Consider the following 20,570-nt stretch of genomic DNA (forward strand, 5'->3'; position numbering starts at 1 on the left):
GTTATATTTGTCAGCGATATTTTCGTGTCGTGGTATTATAGCAATAGGTGTTAATCACATGATTGCCTCACATTACCGCGACATAATCCCAGTCTGAATGGGCCCTTAGGGATGCACTCAGCGGGAGGTCGCAGTACTGTTTTTCAGGGTCATATTACGCGTTTTAAGTACAAAAGAAGCTTTGATATTCGTTTAGAAGTAGGTATTTATGTAGATACTAACGCAACAAAAAGTTTGTCTTATTTGAAACTATATTATATTTGAAAAGCTATATCGTATATTTTTATAATAATGCACTGTTTTTTTAAATAAAACTTAGTTATGTTTAATGTGATTGTTGCTTAATGTATGAAACTGAAATACTACGACATATCTCTGGTTCTATTCGTAAGTATTCCATAAAACATCAAAAACTTCCATTAACAAATATTACTAATTACCAACAAAGTAACAAGGAAATGATTTCTGCACAGCAAATGTGATGGAAATCGTTGATCAGACAAACGTCTTGCAAACACTCTGTTACCTACATAATGCAGCTTCCTTAGCACAAGACGGGGGCGTGAGTTACAAGCGGAGGCGGGAGAGATCAGCGCCATCTTGGTATATTTGTAAAGTGAGTTCAGAGGTAAACAATACTAACAAGCGTTGCAACTTGAAATTGATCTATTGTCATCCCTTTTATCAACTTTGTAAAAACATTGCTACCTATAAAGTTTTGTGAAATATTTGTCAGTGGTTATCTACGACAGAGTTAAAGTTAACGAGTTAGAGTATATTAACTAAAAACGCTACCGCTATTGTTACGCGCCGTAGCCTACACAAAGAACGAATGCCGTTAATCACATTAAGTTTTCCATTTCCACCACCCCCTCCCCCGCATCACCCCTCAGCCCCGCGCCTTCCGCCATTCTCTCAATTTCATTTCTTATAATTAGTCGTAAGAAAATCCTCTCTCGTCTCCTCGTCATTGGAAACTACGACCGAAGATATAACTGCCGCTCAGGATGTAAGTAGCCTTGATAACTTAGTAACTATTGCTAATTTTAAACGTAATTTATTGCACCCGAGTTATAATGTAAAAGACCTTTGATTGAATAAATATGCAAAGTCGGAGTTACAGTTCTCTTAGGATACTGTAACACCGACTTTGCATTTTTTAAAGTCATAATTAATACAATTTTAATACATCCTGTATCACATCTATATTCAAACTGTGACAAAAATGATATTGCTTAAAAATATTTTTGAAACATGAATTGAGTTTACTTCAGTTCTACACATAACTATGCCAACCCAGAATTATAACTGAAATGACTATAATTCTATACGTAAGTTAGGAAGTAATGTAAGCATGTGCAAGTAGCTTGGCTCTTTTGTTATAAGTATCGTATCGTATGGTCAAACACACGAGCCGCAGCAAAGCAACTCAACAATACGCACTTCTAATTATCACGTAATCCTTCACAGTCGCCGCGCGGTGTCATTGTATCAAAACGTGTTAATCCCACTGTTGAAGTTCAACACGTCTTGATCCGCTCCGCCGCCGCCGCCGCCGCTGCTGCATGTGAAACAAGCCCGCAACAACAATACGTCCTCGATGTTTTGCGCAAACAACTTAAACCGCAAAAAATTATGTTTTGTGTCAAAACTAACGCCTCTCAACAATAGTATTCCTGTTTACAAACATATTACTGCTCTTCTGTTTATAATTTTACTGCCAAATTAGACTTTAACCTAAAGTAATAAAGATTTTCTAGTGATGAGAGTAATAGCAAGTTGAAATTTGTAATACAATTTTTGTCGGTTTTGCACAACAAGTTAATAGAATCAAATACTTAGAATATCTGCTTTCATATTTACAACTCTAATACATAAGAATAAAGTTGATTTTTGCACAGAATTTGTCATTATCTTAATAAAGCATTAAGCCTCTTCAGCGCACGTGTTTGAAAGAAACACTCGAGATGCGGGAAACAAGACAGATATGTTACACAAAGATATCGCAAGTCTCGAGTAAGCTCGATAACTATCTAACTGTGGGTTTCTGAGGCCAAAATCTCTATATAAAACATATCGTCAGCTCAGTCACTATCTTTAACAACACAGAGATAAGAACATGGTTTAAACGGAGGGTTTGGACTCAAAAATCCACGGTCAGTTTGTATGTATTTTATTTCACCAATAGTATTTGTAGCCATTGTATAGGCATCAAAAGGATTGTAGAACTTTGCATTTCAACTAACGCGTTATATAGTATGTAAATATGGTCACTATTCCATTATCGACCTAATGCTTTGTCCATTGTTCGATTACATCATGACTATAGTAACTAACAATTCAGATGTAGCCAATAAACTAAACTTATTACTAACTAATTATTGCAGAAAATCGTGCAAATAACTTGCTAATGCAATATTGCAGTCAATCGCAGCGCGGGGCCGCTCACTCCGCACAACACAACATTCAGCGTTCATTAAAGCCAATCTTCAACTCATTCGGTCGCGGGGGTGCTGAGGGAGGCTGCGGGGGACACGGGGAACGTGCTCTCGAATAATCGCGCGCCAATTAAAACTGCTTATTTCCTTAATTCTGAGCAATCGTTCTCTTAAACAGCTTTCGTTCCTCTACACAACACGACCAAATAAACATCAACCTTATTCAACACTGTTAACGTTCAATTTCAGTTATTTCTCTTAACAGTAAACTGTCTGATTTTCCGAGATAATTGTGCTAAAGAAAAACAGCTCTTGTGATAATGAGTTACGATTAAAAATGAAGTGATAAGGTGTTGGGGAAGAGGTGAAGGAAATTGTGCCCTAACTCGCGCCGGCGGAATAAAACAACTCTTTGCGCTAATAATGAGAAAGTGTGGACAGAGTAATGAACCACAGAGACTACTTGTTGTTACTTTAATACTAATAAAGTAATTATAAAGTTTTCTCTGACGTTTACATTTATATTATTCAGTTACAATAGAAAGCAAAGTTAAGAGACAGTTGGATCATACACCTGATAACATCATAGAGACGTTTTACAGATGCGTTAGTTACAACACAGAAGTGATTAAACAACTAACATACATAACATATTCAGAAATAAATAAATAAGAAATGCTCCTAGCATAAAGCAAACTGTGATATAAACAAGTGTCTTCACCTTATTATTTATTGTTTTAATGTTTAGCTACATATGTACGAGTACTCTCTGTTTGCAGATAGTCTGTGCAGACAGCAGCGGACGCTAACTAAGCAGTTATTGAGGATGTTCGCTGGCAGATCGCAGCGGCAACTGGCAACTGGCAACTGGCAAGGCGCAACAAGATAACTAGCTTGCTTCTAGTCTTATTATTTAATTACCATACTTGACCCGACAGGAGTACACTAGCAAGAGAAGGACTTGAAAGAGGAATTACCGTATCTTTAATGAAGTGGCTAATGAGCAATAGAGTGACGTGATGTTGCGCGTCACAGAGAAGTTGACATTTTTATAATAATTATGCACAGAGTGTAACACAAATATTTGCGACACAAGAGGGGCTTCACAAAAGTGCATTCGCTTTGAAGTGATTCCATAATGAATTTTAAAATTGACGCGCATCTATACTTATTGAAAGAAGGCAGATCTATACATTTCTGAAGTTTCCTGTGGAATCGCTTCTTGTGAAGCCCCGCACCGCAGCCTTCGTAAATATGAGATTTGTTTGTGTATTCTGTGCCGCTGCAGATTTTTTTAATGCTAATTTCTGTCGACGTTACGTGAAGGCGCGTCTCGCAAATATAGCGCACCATCTGCTGTGCTAATTTGACTGTTGACTCAAGGTTATCATGATTTTAATTAACAAATTTCTTCTTTAAACGTCAACCGTTTTGAAAAAAATATAATTATAATAGCCATTTGTTTCAAAATCTTTTACATTTGTATTAAAACCAAAAATCAATAATTTTACAACCACTTTAATAGTTTAAGGTTCATTTACATTTTGAAACTCTTTCAACATAAATACTAATTAAACATACTTACATAATATATTATACAAATAATTGCGTTAAGTACATAAAGCAAACTATTGATTGTGGTATATAATATTTTCCGCTCAATTCAAAATTTTAAGATAACAACTTTACACGGGCTGCATCATTTTCCGTTGGTAAGCTTTTAGTTCTAAACTTTTCAGCGACATCTAGTGTTGAGTAGCGGATACAATTTGAAGAAAATAATGTACAATTATAAATTTTCAATGTGCTCATATAACTTATTACTATAAGTTTATTTTTAATTGAATTGATATTTAAAAAGATTCTATGTACAAATTCCAAAAAAAAACTTTGTAACGATTAATAATGGCGACGATAGATGGCACTTTCGCATTAAACACTGGTAAATCTCGACATAATCTGGTAAAAATTTCGGTTCGTATTTTTTTCGTCTCCAAAACTTAAAATATATGTTATGTTTTATCATAAGGTACTTCGTAATAACTCTATAAAATGTAAATTAAAAAAAAACTTATTTAGTAACTAGTATCACCATACGGATAGTAAGTACGTTCTGTTTGTAATCATTCACAAATTATTCTGAATGTAATAATTCGAAATACGATTGTGATTGCGATAAAAATAAATGGAGCACTTTGTGCTTAACATGCTTAAAAGATTTTAGCAAAGCATTACAATATCTTATAAGAAATCGAAATAACAATATGTATTTATAAAAAAATTCTTGAGTGTATTAATGTCGCTACCTGCTTCTAGGTGGCGCGGCAGCGCGGCGTCTCGGCTCTGCCACTTTGTGCTCCTCCAATATGACGTCACGCAGCTGCAGCGCCGCCTCGGGCATGAGGTGCAGCGGCAGTTTGCTGAATGTAAGGCGCAGGTGACTGCAGCGTTGCGCGGAGTCAAACATAAACGCCTGACCCGGCACCAACAGCAGGCCGCGGGACAGCGCGCGGTGGAAGACCTTACAGTAATATCGCATCACTTACACAAATGTAGCTTAAATAATTATTAAGTTTAGCAAAATCGGTAAAGAGTAATGAAAACTAATTGCTAGAGTAAGAAATCTCCATCTTTGTCTATATTAAGATTGAAGTTTTGTCAAATATTTTTGACTTATTTCCCTTACCATATCGTAAACGTCATCAACTCCGTGCACCCTCAGCCAGTAGAACATGCCGGCCTGCGGAGGTGTCCAGTCAGCCAGCCCGCGCAACACTTGCAGGGCCTCACCCAGCGCATCGCGTCTCGCCAGGTAGAAGTCACGCGCGCGCGCAGCGTGCTCGGCCAGCGCGGCGCGGTCAGACAACACGCGCAGGATTATTGCCTGCAAACGTGTGTGCTAACCTGTTATCCTATCGACATTTATCACCTTTCGAAGGAGGATGTTCAGTATCCTTAGTGCTTATGAAAGTTATTACAATGTTACAGCTTCAGCAAAATGCAAACAACAAATATATTATACATTTACATAATTGATCAGTAACGATAAGAGGCCAGATTTTTAATAATATTTATGTAAATGATAACACTAGTATCTTATCAGCGAGAGTGTGCCACTCGTTTATATTATCAAATGTAATAACAATGACAAGCGTCAGATGATTATTTGGTTAAATCCAGTTTTATAACTTAATTATGCAAATGGCGTTTTTTGCAGACAATATTCATATCACAGAGCAACGTATCGAATGTGTCGTCATCCACATTATTGTGTGCAGATCACGCAACATTTTTATCGTCCAAATTTGTGATCAAAATATTTTCGTATAGTGAATTAAGGTTAAATTAATATCAAAATAAATTGCAACAGATTTGAATACTTAACTAAACTAAGACTAATTTCAGGTGTTGCAATCGTAGTGAAATCATGAAGGCCAACACGTTACCTGAGATAGTGTGGAGGGATGCAGCAGCTCAGCCTGCGAGTGCAGTTCGGCGCGGGCGACGAGGGGAGCGGGCGCGGTGAGCCAGCCCAGGCGCAGGCCCGCACTGAACGCCTTGCTGGCGGAGTCCAGCCGCAACACACGCCCGCACACGTCCATCGAGAGGAAGGAAGGTGTGCGTATCTATAACACAGGTCAAACATTTCAAACATCAGAGTTCGTAAGATCTGGTGAAATTCTTCAAAAGTGAAACCTTTAGTTTCCACTATACATGTCCCAAAACATATTTTCATGTATTTCAAGCTCCAAAAAAGGAAAACAGAGAAACTCACTCCAGTATAATTAAAGAACATGTAAGGATCGTCCTCCAAGATAAGAAAGTCGTATCTGCAGGCCAACTCGTAGATCTGCTTCTTCCTGTGCTCAGGGATGACGAGGCCTGTTGGGTTACTACCGGTGGGCACCACGTACAACAGCTTGGGCATCTTCAGGCCCCGCATCAGCCGACTCTCCAGCACCGACTCCAGCGTTTCGGGCACTATCCCGCTCTCGTCTTCTGGGATTAGGATCAGTTCAGGATCGTATGGTCTCAGCTGAAATGTTAAGAAATGTTATCTTAGTACTTGTGTCCTAGTTGATCTACGAACAAGAGGATGTCTTGTTAATAGAGCATCTTTCAATGTTCTCTTGTCTGTGCCATTATTTTCTTGATACTTTTTGGTATTTGCAAAGTTTTTTACTTAAGAATCTATCGGAACTTAAAAAATATTGTTTTTTGACTGTGAATAAGTTGTGGTAATAAATTCCGATGAAGGAATTAACGATTCAAAAGTTGAGAAGTAGTGACCACAGAGAGTGCGCCGGTGTATGTGTACTCGCTGAGTAGCACAGGGTCGCCGGGCTCCACCAGCATGTCAGCGCACTGGTAGATAGCGTGCTGAGCGCCGTTGGTGACCAGCACATCGTGAGTGTCAGGCGCGCGGTGCAGAGCTCGTTGCAGAGACCGCAGCTCCGTCAACAGCGCCGGGTACCTGGACACAGGAGACACTTTGATCTCAGTAACTTGGGCAGTATAGAGTCTGAGATGCGCGGTGACTATATGTGTCCTCGGGACCTATTGAATCCAGTCTCAATAGTGAATATTAACTGTGAAAGAACATAGCTTTGGTCCAATCTTACTGTGACAATGTGGTGATGAACCTGAAATTTTGATAGTAAAGTAAAGATAATGCCGTTAGCGTAGTCTTAGGTAGTCTTTTATTGTGTTGTATTACTTTTATTAATGTTGCATAATTTATGTTTTGTGTGTTCGTGTATAATAAATAGATAGATGCGGTTACCCTTGCGAGGGCATGTACTGGAGCGCGGCGGCGAGCTCGCTACCCTCCAGCACGAGGTCCTTGCCCGTCTTGGTACTCAGCTGCAGACGCGCGAATGGAAACATCTCCTCGTTGGGCATGCCCTCCGCCAGCGAGATCACCTGCTTGCCCAACTTGTACGCCAACTTCGCTGCGGAATTACTGCGGGGTTAATACTGACCCTATTCCTGACCTCTACACTAATTACATTAGCGAGTAACTTAGGACATTGATGTTTTTTAAACAAACGACATCTGCAGCCTCTTGCTCCGTATTCTTTACTGTACTTGATATTTATGATAAATTATAATATTGAGTTACTTTTTATTTATAGTTAATTACAAAAGGTACTGAGATTTTGGATACTTTAATTTGTGACTTGAATAATTTTGGTTACCGGAATTATTTAAAGTAAATATGAATTTGTTTATCTAGTCTGGACATGAATAAATAACATGTTAACATGAGTAATGATTTCATAAGTAAAGTGGACAAAAGCTGCATGAACTTTTGTATAGAGAAGTTTGATATTTCAAATGTTTAAGGTTAGATTCGAACTTGCTTGCTCAAGAAAAATGTTTGCAACTGATTGATATATTTTCGTTGCTATTAATCAATATTATGTAATGTAATGTGGGCGTTGGCGTTCTTGTTTATATATACATATGTTTGTGTAATACATAACATTATTATCAAATCTCGCCTCAGCAGCTGCATCTCGCGAAACATACGAATTATCTCTTTATTTGTCCTTGTCCATTCTAAAATTTATTATACAATAACTATTAACCAGTTTTTTATATGTCAGATAACGTAATTTTAATTAAATACGTTTCGAGAGATTTCTGTTTATCAATTAACATCGTTTTTTCTAATCTAGAATTTTATTCCTTACGTCCGATGTAATACTGCGTATAACACTCCGGGGAAGATTCTAATGACACCCCACCCGTCCTAATCAATAAGATTTTTCATCAAAGGAACAAATCAAAAACGTTCCTATTTTAAATTGAGATGCGACACAGGTTTGAAATAAAATGCTTTGCTTGCCGCGTAGTGACATCTATTGACGACCTTTGTTACCAGCTTACATTTGTACCTGGAGGTCTGTAGGTTAAAAGTGTTGGAATGTATTTCATATTGGATAGATGGCGTTAAATATGTTTTCATTCAACACAGTCGAGATTGTTGTAATTTTTTCAATGTATTATGTGTAAAACGATTTAGCTTGGAGTTGAAAGTCAGGATTCACAAAAATAAAACTAGTTATTATTAGAATGTTATAGCTATATACATCTTTAGAATATTTTGTAAATGTCAAGGTGAGCTGAATGACCGCTTGCATCATTCCTAAACTGGTTTTTTAATGATCGATGGTGGTCGATAGGGGGCGTGGTGTGCCGTCATCTTTTAAGTCTGGTATACATAACGCAGTTAGAAGCGCTGGTGACCTGGACTGTTTGGATTCTGCTGATTTTGCTACTGTCCTACTGTACTGGCATAATGTAAGCTGGCCATTATTATAATAACTAAAACGATGTATCAATCAATATTAGTATGTGATATTTATTCATGCTGATTTCTAATGGAATGTATAATATTGAATAATAAAATGGTCTCTCGCTCTAAAATCGAGAACAGGTTCATTGTCATTGTCTGGAAATAAAAAGTTCAAAGTCGCGGTCGCAGTCGAATAGCAAATTAATAAATTGTGCTTTTTAATACTTGTATTTCTTTCTAATGTTATTCTATTTCTTGTATTTTATCTGATTTTTAAATAAAAAATAATTGTAAAAAGTACGCTATGAGACATCTTGATTTATGAATGTGATCGAAGCAAAAAAGATGTGTCAAGGTTGCTCCCAATGGTAGTCCCTCTCTGCCTACCCCTCTCAGTTACTCACGTGATTATGTAATTGTTGTGGTATTGGACAATAAAGTCAACAACCTGTTACCAAGATAGGTGAAATTTATGTATGAAAAAATCGAATGGTTGCTTATAAAAAAATAGAATCGCAGATTTGAGCAGACTTGAATGTGTTTCGGTCTGTCACCGTCCCGACATGTTTACTATTCGGCACCGACATATCACAACCAGTTTCGATATGTTAATATTTAATTTAGTTAATATACTTTGTTTCGAATATATTATATCCGTCTGTAAAGTGCGTAGTAGTTTTTTAATATATAAACAAACTGGATGTGACCGCGATTGTGCGCGGAAATTAAATAAAAAACATAATTAGTAGCCTATTTATTATTACAACATTTAAGTGAAGCAAATTTCAATAAGATCCATGAAGGTCGCTCATAATGTTTCTCATTCTTCTAACAAACATACATCCAAACATTCGCATTTATAATATTAGTATGAAGTAAGATAAGCAGACAAATATTTATACTCTAATGTCTGTTATTGTACAATATCCTTTTTTTCAATTAATTATTAAAAATATTTGTACGTGTAGCAAGAAGTAAAACGGAAGGACATAACTACTACATAGAATATAAACGTTCTGTTGCAAAAGTAATTAAATTGAACTAGGTGTGCAACTTATGTGCAGAGAAAGCAGTTCTGCGAGTATGCACTTCTCTATAAAGTTGATAAAATTAGAATGTCCGTACGTAATTTTAATAAAATATCTGTCTGTCTGTATGATCAAAACTACGAAATGACTGGATCGATTTCGACAGAACTTTTACTAGATATAGCAAGTAGGATGTATACGAGAGTAACATAGGTGTTTTTTTCTAACTTAGTCCCACGATGGTGAATTTGCGAGGAAATAAGTGCCATGCTAGAAAAATGTTGTAAAATTAGAATAATAGAATAATGAAAGGAAGAGGCTGTCCTTGATAGATACATACAGCAGTAGAACTAGAAAAAAATTATTTTGTTTAACTCATTATTGTAAAAACCGAGGTTTTGTTTATACTTTTATGATAATAGGAAATATAGTTTTTTACAGACACGTTGAAGACTTTTTAAACAACATAGAGCAGTTGAATAATGTAATAACAACACCAGTCTGTAATCAGCCAACAGTCTGCGAGATTCGAGTCGAGTATCACTCGTCGGCGCACACAACTAGTTTTTGTCAGCCATAAGTAAAAAACTTTAAATTCTTTCTTACATGTCTACAAAATACTGGATCCTAACAAACTTCCTGCAATCTTATACCAGATTGTAACACGATTTACTTGATTTTCCTCACAAACGTATATTTTATTAACATTTGAAATGAATTTTAAATCAACGGAAATTTTTAAAAAGAAACAATTTATGAATTTACATCGACAATTAATAATGTCGCTAGTCACATTACAAACTATAAATAAAACGGCTATATATAATATTTACTTGTAAAAGTATTTTAAACTACATACTATATATGTAGTTATATGTTATCAATATATGTACTTTGCCTCGTACCTATTTAAGACATCAACGCGAGCAAATCTTCGGTAAAGCTACGAATTCATATAATTAACTAAAAACATTAGTTATAAATGTTCTTCATTTTGTTTTAATAAAACGTTTAAAAACAAATACATTATCATAGTAAATTTAATTGTTAATTTCACACAAACTCTTCCGCGTAATTATCTCACATTCTCGTCTTTATTAATCTTATTGTAAACAAGAATAATTAAGTGTAAATTTAAAATTATACTTACTTATTTGCCTTGTATCAGCTGGTTCCCTCTTCATAGCTTTCTTGGTAATGAACCTTGTGTAGTCGTCCTCAGTTAACTTGGGATACTTGTCCAGTTGGCAGGACGCGGGCGTGTCGCTGTAGAACTTCAGTATTTCCGGAATATCGTCGGAGTATCGAATCTTGGACAACTCGTAACATGATCGCAAATCGAGTAATTTTTTAAATAACTTCGTGTTGATTCGTAATTTTGATGGTGAAAACATTTTATTTGAAACTTTCTAGTATAATGTTTAACTTGTGTTTTTATTTGTAATATATTTATTCGAGTTATTTATCTGTGTGCGTATATATGTACACGACCGAGCCCCGCAAAGCAATGTGCCAAATTGTATTCGCGCGCCGCGCCCTCCCGCGCCCTCCCGCGCCCTCCCGCGATATATCGTGTTATGATAATTATTATATCATTTTTTTTAGCAAAATCATTTATCACACAACTAGCTGTTACCCGCTACTTTGTCTCCTGCAACTTTATAATCAGATTAATTAAAATGTAACTTTTAGAAATATGATATTCAAAATTGATACACATGATATTTTAATATTTACTTTCATGGGATTTTATATTTGTTTAAATATGTATTTTTCGGTGAATTTATAATAGAATATCTGATTCGCAAACAAACATGTATAGTTTTATTTGAAAGCCTTCTATGTAAATGTCATGTAAATTATAAGATAAACAAATTTTTATAGACAAATTTGTAGAGTCCTTCAACTCTGTCCTAGACGAATCAGTCAGAATTTCTTTAATTATTCCGATAAAAAATTGTAATTTATCATGATTTCATTATTTTTAAACCAAGATTATAAATACGCAAAATAAACAAAACAACTAAGCGACAAATAATGAAAGCAACTAATTTATCAAAATGTACATTTGATGAATTCGTTGATTTTATTGGAAAAAGAATGATATAACAGTGGTAGAGCCCGCTTTAACATCTTCGCACGAATTGTCCCGGCACGCCCGGTGAAATACCACGACCACACAGAAGACAGGCGTCAAGTGGAAGCAATTCCGCGTTTCGTCTGATCAGTGTGCGTCCCGGAGGCCTTATTCAGTCCTTTTCCCTTTCCACCCTTTTTCTTATAAGGAAAGGATGGGAAGTGGAAGTGGACTTTCCGGATGAGAGGATGCATGGAAAGGGAAGATATTTTCTTTCTGTGCATCCTCTCATCCGTCGATTTAAGGTAGGCAACGCATATGCAATTGCGTATGTCTATGGGCAACGGTCACTTCGCTATTTCAGCGATTTCAGGTAGCCGTTCGCTCGTTTGCCGCCTTATGATATATAAAAAAAAAATGAGTAAAAACAATATATTTGATTGATGTACATATTACATTTTATTATATACGTATGTGACATCGCAGCGTGCTCTACATAATCATGTATTCAAATTTATCTCCAGACTTATCATTGTCTATTTACGTAATTCATTAAATTCTTGGAAACTTAATCTTCATTAAGATCAAGTCAAAATATTTAATATTTCACGTAAACGATGGTGTTACATATATTGTACAGTGCGACAAACTTATCTGAGCCGGTGAGAGACATTACTGTCAGATAATATGTAAAACATACTAAGACATGGTGACACTCGAGACAATACAAATAAAGGCCAGCAATATTTCATCAAGGTCGTTTTAACAACTTCTCGATTGACATTAAAAAAATTGACAATATTGACATGGGGCACTAATAAGCTGATGTAATTTAGTTTGACATGCCCACCGGGTCAGATAAGTTTGTCGTATAATATTTATATGATTGATTTCCCATTAGCTTCGGGCGGTGACGTTGCTTTCACGGCTTGACAGTTCTGGTGTGAGCAGGCGTAGAACTGGAGCTGGCAGATGGCGTCACCGTCACGCTCGGCGGAGGGAATTCTCTGATAGATAAACAAAAGACTTGTTTTTTAAATAAACTAAAATGACATACTTCATGTACTGAGTTTCAATCATGTACAAAAGGGTCTGCGCTATTAAACTATAAATATTGCCATCCTTTTAATTTTCTTTAAAAAGACAAAGATAACAATATGTCTTAATTACTGAATGGTTGAAACAATCAATGGACGTCTCTTCTTGACATCTCTACGTTACAATATGACTTTAGTGGGATACGTACAGTGTGAGCTGAGCGAGGTAGTCTTGTAGACGGTCGCGGGGCGGCGGCAGGGGCGGGGGGGAGTGCGGCCGCAGCGCCAGGTGGGGCGCCCCGCACCGCACCGCCCAGCGCCGCTGCACATATAGTACAGTTAGCAGACGATGGATCTTAGCAAACCTTAGTCTTGTCGCTTTGAACAATTGTGTGCTAATAGTGTTTAAAACCTCACCGTGTCCATGTCCGTCTTCATATGATGCAACTTTTTGTTTAAATCGTTCTTAAAGCCTTGCATCAGGACGAAGTCTTTCTCTAACAGTCCTTGCAGACCTGGAATGTATAAGTATTTTCCATAGTTAACTTGTCTTGACTTATAAGATAACAATAAAGTTATAACTATTGAAACTCACCGGCGCCCTCTAGCAGACGGCTGATGTCTTTCGGCTCTTTGTCTTTATGATTCATGCACACCGCGTCAGGCACAGAAATATCTTAAAAACAACAACATTAAGTATAGTCAACTTTCTATAATTTGACGTACTTCATCAATCTTTGTCTAAAATTCTTTATGATTAGCTTTTTTACCATGATCGTTGACAAAGTCATCAGGCAGGTCCCAGTAGGAAGGCCGGCGCGGGCGCAGCGCGTCGCCAGGCGGGCGCAGCACGGGACCCGTCGCCCGCGCGCCGCCCAGCGTGACCCGGCAGACGTGCTCGCAACACGTCACCAATATCTCTGACACGTTGAAACGGACGAACTCACTGTATCACAATGTTTTAATCTTTATATTGTACAATGAAATTAACTTCGGTAGATTCAATTTGAATATAGTCAACCAATTTACGCAGCGGTGTCAATGTATTTCCTTTGCTGTAAGTGTCAAAGTTTACTTTGTACAGTTTTACCCACGGGTCTGATTTTATGTCACCAGTAAAGCCGTCAGAGGTCTCGTCATCTTCTAGCAGCAGACCACCAGTAGAGCCCTGATACACCTGGGAACCACGTCTCGATGGGGATTGCGTAGGCTGTTCTTCCGTACCTTCTTTTTTTCTAGGTGGCCCTAAAAAAGGGAAAGATTTGAATCTGTTTTATCTTCTATATAAATATGGCTTAATTGTCAATTACTACTGGTCTCCAAAGTAACCCCAAAAAGCAGCAATAGTCCATCTAATAGGCCTGACCTGTTTTCGCTGCAGTGTCGACTATTTTGGTCGCATTTTAGAACATAAGTCCAAAAATCTATGCATGATTTGTGTACCAGGGTGAATGCAGTACGCGCCGAACTCCAGCTTTTTTCCAAGTGCACCGAGGAACGGGAATTTTATCTTGATGGTCTGGAGAAGAGTCTCCTCGCGTAGATCCCACAAATTCAGCGTCTAAAAGTAATAATTAATTTGGCTAGCTTTCCAATAACCCATTGTTTTACAACAAAGTTATTATCATGTGTTTTGCTCAATCATAATCCAAAAGATATCTCATAAGGCAGATTCTCAGAGTAACTATTTGATATTTAATTTATGAAGATTCTTTTTCTCAGAGCTGTAACTGCTATAGTATTTTGATCACAATCTACATAAACACAAGTGAACTTACACAGTTATTATGAAAGCCGATGACAATCTCCAAGTGTGCGATGATGGCGACGTCCACCAGGGGCGGGGGCGCGGGGAGTGAGAGGCGGGCGAGGGGCACGGGGGGCGCCAGCTGCCACAGACGCAACACGCCGTCGGCCCCGCCGCCCGCCACCAGCCGCTGCGACCATGACACGTGGAAGCAGCTCACACCCTGACAACGTCACACTGAGTGACAATTGAACTCCAAATTCTATGGTAGCCAGGTACTATTGTCTCACAACTTCCGCAGAATTCCAAATATTTCAATAAGGATCTCTAAATCTGATGTGAGAACTCACCCGTTGCACTTTGGCAATGTAATCATCGAGATGTGGCGACGAGTGCCGCAGCCGGAGACTGGCCTCGGCGTCCTGAGAGCAGGACACGAAGCGTCGTCCGTCCCGCTCGCACGCCAGGCGTCGCACCGCGCGCGAATGAGATGGCAACACTCGCGCAGAGCAGTACGACCGCTGCGCGCCCGAGCATAGGTCCTACAAGTAGAGTTATTAAGAAACAGAGCGGACGTTCACTACAATATTTGTATGTTTCAGGTCAGTACCGTCCAACAGGCGTAGGAGAGGGAGTCGGGATCGTGCTGCAGCAGCGCGGCGCGAGGGCGATAGAAACGCAGCGCACACACAGCGCCCCGCCCCGTTCCCGCCAGCAACAGGCTGCTCGCAAACCCACTGGACGGTTCACTGTACGACATACACTGCAAGAATGTGCAAGTGTAAAAGTGAAGGGAAGATAAAAGAAAAAAAGGAATAAAGCTCTCCAGGCGACAGTTACTGTAGGCAGGTCGGGCAAGCCGGTGATGCAGTGCAGCTGCGCGTGGGCATGCGCGTGCCCCGGCGCCGCGAACACGCGCACGCAGCGCTCCGACGTCGCGTACGCCACGCAACCCGCGTCCTGCAACCATATGCTCATAAAATTACGTAATGAACAGCTAATGAAGAAATGTTTCGAGATTTATTTATTTAAACAACAACTAACACTCATATAAACTGCATCTGTCACCCAGCAGTTCTTGACGCGACGCCGTGAGGTCGCTCTGCGCTGGAACACCTGAAACAAATGTACAATCATTTTAGTAATTACCACTTACGTAACAGCACAGCACAATGTCTGTATATACACCTCGTAAGTGTTGAGCAGGTGCAGGTCCCCGCTGTAGACGCCGGCCCGGCCGCCGCGCGTCACGCTCACGTAGCAGAACCTGTCCCCCACATGCACACTCACTAACTTGACAACGCACTCCCTCTGTAACAACAATCAGGATTCAATATAAGCGTACTATTTCTGCCAAACTAATTCCTTTTTTTCTATTATTAGACCACTAAAGTCTAGTCACACCTATAGAATAAGCTCGTACCTGTGCATGTGGCAGGCGTGATGGCTTGTGGGCGAGTGCGGGTGCTCGCGGGGGCCGCGGAGCAGGCAGCAGACGCGCGAGCAGCGCCGTCCAATGCACGCGGCCAGTTCGCAGCGGGTCCAGCGCCACGCACAGCTGCCGCGCGTGTGTATTAAACTTGTGACCACCTACAGGACACATTCACATAGAAAATTGCAATAGTATCGCTTTTTTACAATCTTCTATAAAAACTGTTCCTCGGTACTATTGTTGGCTCCTGACACCAAATTTGATTGAGAAAGTTCCTCGTCTCCACTAGCAACAAACAATATTTACCGAATATGTCATCAATGGCAGCAACAAAGCTGTCTTCATCAAGCCACAGCGCATCAGTGGGGGCTGCGGGAGGGTCGGGGGTAGCAAACTGCACCCCCTCCTGCAGCGCCGCCGCTACCATCACTTCTTCCACCTTCCTGGTTAATGAGTTATTCATTGGATTATAATAAGACATATTGATTAATAATTAACGAGTAATTTAAAAATAAATTTGCCTGACCGAGGTTTTCTGAAACTCAAATCACCGTTTAAAACATATTGTTACCTTCGTTTTGACAAAGATAATGAAAGGTACTAGATATGTTTTTTACTGAGATTTTAGTCTCGGAAACTAACGGTAAATGTATCCCAACAAGTCACACACACACACACACGCACACGCACACACACACACACAATGAGCAGTCGGATTTTAAAACAAAAAGCGCCGTCGACCGTGACAGGACTCGAACCTGCAATCTTCGGATCCGAAGTCCGACGCCTTATCCATTAGGCCACACGGTCATATATTTGATTATTATAAACATAAAAGCCACAAGAATTTTAGCACAAATACTTTTACTATTGACAATGTAGTATTCAAAACGTATCGACCTTTTCGCCCCTTGATGAACAAGATCAGACAATAGTATAACTATCTTAATAATTAGATTTACATCGCTCTGCTTACCATGTTAACGACATGAATTGAAACATTAACAATTCATTGTCGAGTTATACCTATACACAGACTAGCTAGACACTAGAATCTAGCACCGATTCAAAGTATCATACTGCATTAACTCTTGTTTAGAAACAAATTGTGATCCAACACATTCTGTTTAAAATATACTATCATTTTACTATCAGTAACATCGCCTACCTATTGACATTGTGTTGTGTCTGCCGACCCCGCTTAAAGCGTCGCCGCAGGTGTGTGAGCGCTGCGGGCGACATCTTGCGGAGCAGCTCGCGACACAGGCTGTCTGTCTCTTCGTCCTCACTGGTAATTAAACATTCAATGTAAGGAAGCGAGCATACGGAAGAGAAGCTTATTTCATTACCATATAACGAGCAAAAAATGTTGAGCGATGTTAAAATTCCAAGGGGAACAACAACAATAAACATACAATAAAATGTGTAAACAAAAACACTTACGTAGACAGACTTTCTTCTGACAAACTTCTCACGGAGTAGCTCTTCTCGAATATCTCCGAACATTCCTCATTTAATGATTTTTGAGATTTTATAGACATTTTGAATTCAACAATATGTTTCGTTAAGAAAATATACAACAACGAGAATTGGACTGTTGTTTTATCAATAACAGCGATTGGCTTTTATTTAATATTCATAAAGAGCCATCTAGTGTCAGGTAGACTATACTAAAATAGTTATTTTAAAAAGTTGCATTACTTTTTTATAGAGGGCGCAATAGTAGATTTTATACATTGTGTAACAGTCAATTTGAATGCAAACTGTTTTGTAAGGGAATTTCCATTTAAAAACTCAAATTTGCTTATTTACAAATATTTGTTTCCGAATTCCAGATTTTAAAAAGATTTTTTGCTCTATCTAATTTAAAAACAGCAACCAAGACGACATCTCTTGGCGAGTTGCCAAAATTCCTGATGAGTGAAGTTACAGCTTAGAATTCCATCGCTAGATGTCGCTATTTTAAAATGTAAGTTTTTGATACACTTATCGTAACTCATTTTCATCGAGATTTTATAGGATTCTACAATGAAATTATGAAATAAAACACAAAAAGAACATTGTCTATTTTATTGTTTGTATATATTAATACTTAGAGCTAAAGTAATGCATATGCTAGCTACATGCCGGCTGTACACGACACACTCATAGAACATTTAAATACACATATAGTATCAGCGCAACAACTAGATACTAGTAATACTCAATTATTTATTTCACCCCATATTATATAAAATGTTTAAATTCTTTTCCAGTGATATTAACCAACAATTGTAAATTCCACAAATTTTTGTTGATTTAAACAATAACAAATAAGTGTCGGATATTTTACAAAACACAAGATTTGAGAAGTAAATATGAATGTATGAGATTTGTATGTATATTTAAACGTTCAATAGTTGTTGAACTTTTACAAATATCATGTAAAATATATAAGAGAAAATAAAAATTAGATTCATTTTGAATATGTTCAGTGTTTATCAGATAATAAAAAAACCTAAAATATATTTACAAAATATTCTGCCACCATTACTTTATAAAACATAAATAATTTAAAAAGATAAATAAAAGTTTAATAAATGTTAAATAAATCCTTTTAAAAACATAAATACTTTTGTGTTTTTATTTTGTTGCATATTGAATTATGTACCTTAAAGTAATTTGTTACTTTAAATATTACGTTATTTTATATCAGACCTCAAATAATACGTACCTTTGGTTTCTAAATTGTTTAATTTTACTGACATTTAATTTTACTTGAATGTGGGTCCCGAAAAATTATATTAAGAAAGATAAGAAAGAAATTACAGCTTATGGATGTTTCTTTTAAAAAAATCAATGAACGTATTAAACATTCCTTGATAGCTTTATAAAATTCATAAGTAATTTTAATAGATTTTGAATCTTTTATATAATATTGAAAATTATATCGTTACAACTAGTTTGTTAGAAAATATGTGAATCCTATTTTGCGAAAAGAAATGTCAACGACAAGTTACATTGCGACAAAGATTTTGTGACACTTTTTTAATACTGACAGATGGCGCTCGTGAGCCGCTCTCAGTTAGTTATCCTGAAGCTCTCCGGTACAGATAATTCTGTCGCTGTGCAGTTTCGGAACCCACAAATAAATAGGAACTATGAACCACTTTCGACTAAAATTACAGTAATTATACACAGAGTGGCGCAATATTCCTTGAAATAACTCAAACTTTACTATTTAACTTCTATTTAAAACATTCTCACACAAACCATTATACAAGTTTGTTAAATATTTCGTATACGAACTTTTACATAATATATTGTTATATTTATATAGCAATATAAAATAAAAATGTTGTCAGAGAAGATGATAATAATCTCAACAGTTACTTATTTACACGAATAAAATAAATATTGAAACATTTTAAGAAAACTATTTCTGTAAATTAAAATCTAAATAAATTACAGAATCAAATTATAAAGTGATGTAACAATAATTGAAATATTATTGAACTGCTTTTGTTTGTAGTTTTATAGTTTTTTTTATTAACATTTTAATAATAATAATAAAAAGAATTGGAATGTTTTGTACACGTACTCTGTACTGTAAGAGCGCGCGTGTGACAGCGTGACAGAGTGACAGAGTGACAGGCTGCCGCCATACAATGTTCCTCTAATCTATTTAATATTCAATAATTACTTACAAATAAATATATTAAGATTACAAACTAACATTATCATTATTATTGTACGAACGCGTATACATTTATATTATTTGAATACAGCTCAATGTCGCTATATTTTAAGTCTTCGGACATTTGACCGAATGCTTCTGAGACCAAGTCCCCCCCAATTAAACAAAACAAACATATCTGTTTTGTCAAAAATAACACACAAAGATGACAATATGTTTAAAGCAAGATTTTGGTCTCAGAAAGTGACGGTTAATCGAATATAAATAAAATAATGCTACGAATTGAAATAAATAAAAATTAATAATTTTACTGTTTCATTTAAAAAAAGGTAACGCAATGTTGGTTTTAGAACACAATGATTTATTAAAACTGTGTTTATTGTAAACATTATTAAATATTTATGTGAACAGATCGTATACACAACGCTGGTTGGAAAATAACCAGTCATGAAAAATCAGCGAAAATTCCTATCCATCGATATACCTTGTGTAGTGTCAACTGTTACATCTGGTTCCACCAAAAAGTGCTTAATGTGACTGAAACACCAGAACATTTGTCAGGTTTAGTTCATACATTTGTATGGCTAAAAGTGGACAAATGACATTGAAATAGTCATCGTGTTGAGTTTATGCAAACCCGACACATCTCATTCCTGAGAGACTTTCCCCACGTTAATAAATAAAAGTTAGAAGTCTATCGGTACGTTTGTTGCTGTCCGTGTGGTGACCGGGGCGTTGTCGGTCAGGAGACGGGACATTGTCGGTCAGCAGTCGGGGCGGTGTCGGAGGTGGTCAGTAGACGGGGCTGTGCGCGTCATAGTTGAGCTGAAGGTA

The 20,570-nt window shown here is 37.4% G+C and overlaps 1 protein-coding gene, 1 long non-coding RNA gene and 1 other non-coding gene across 3 annotated transcripts; all 3 read right to left on the reverse strand.

Annotated features, from left to right (window-relative positions):
* Positions 1–3,946: 3,946 nt before the first annotated feature.
* Positions 3,947–11,302, reverse strand: LOC106116343 (kynurenine/alpha-aminoadipate aminotransferase, mitochondrial). The gene is made up of 7 exons (XM_013310131.1): positions 10,918–11,302; positions 7,222–7,390; positions 6,729–6,912; positions 6,214–6,474; positions 5,885–6,064; positions 5,125–5,322; positions 3,947–4,959 (listed from the first exon to the last, which is right to left on the reverse strand). Exons 1-7 carry the CDS (start codon positions 11,159–11,161, stop codon positions 4,741–4,743), a joined length of 1,455 nt encoding a protein of 484 aa, XP_013165585.1. The 5' UTR covers positions 11,162–11,302; the 3' UTR covers positions 3,947–4,740.
* A 2,690-nt stretch (positions 11,303–13,992) lies between these two features.
* Positions 13,993–14,774, reverse strand: LOC106115560 (uncharacterized). Its single transcript, XR_001227764.1, has 3 exons — positions 14,660–14,774; positions 14,325–14,442; positions 13,993–14,126 (listed from the first exon to the last, which is right to left on the reverse strand). It is a non-coding gene; the product is annotated as an uncharacterized LOC106115560 (long non-coding RNA).
* Positions 14,775–16,797: 2,023 nt separating this feature from the next.
* Positions 16,798–16,870, reverse strand: TRNAR-UCG (transfer RNA arginine (anticodon UCG)). Its single transcript has one exon. It is a non-coding gene; the product is annotated as a tRNA-Arg (tRNA).
* Positions 16,871–20,570: the final 3,700 nt, after the last annotated feature.

Source organism: Papilio xuthus, unplaced genomic scaffold (assembly GCF_000836235.2).
Source record: "Papilio xuthus unplaced genomic scaffold, Pxut_1.1 DF829660.1, whole genome shotgun sequence".
In the NCBI taxonomy this organism is placed as follows: Eukaryota; Metazoa; Arthropoda; class Insecta; order Lepidoptera; family Papilionidae; genus Papilio; species Papilio xuthus.

What these genes read in the sequence shown, in the direction of transcription:
- LOC106116343 (XM_013310131.1), bottom strand. Translation starts at nt 11,161, where the DNA reads ATGTTTTCACCATCAAAATTACGAATCAACACGAAGTTATTTAAAAAA. An exon ending in AGCTGATACAAGGCAAATAA is followed by an intron (nt 7,391 to 10,917) that starts GTAAGTATAATT and finishes GTAATTCCGCAG; the next exon opens with CGAAGTTGGCGTACAAGTTG. An exon ending in TTGATGACGTTTACGATATG is followed by an intron (nt 4,960 to 5,124) that starts GTAAGGGAAATA and finishes TATTACTGTAAG; the next exon opens with GTCTTCCACCGCGCGCTGTC.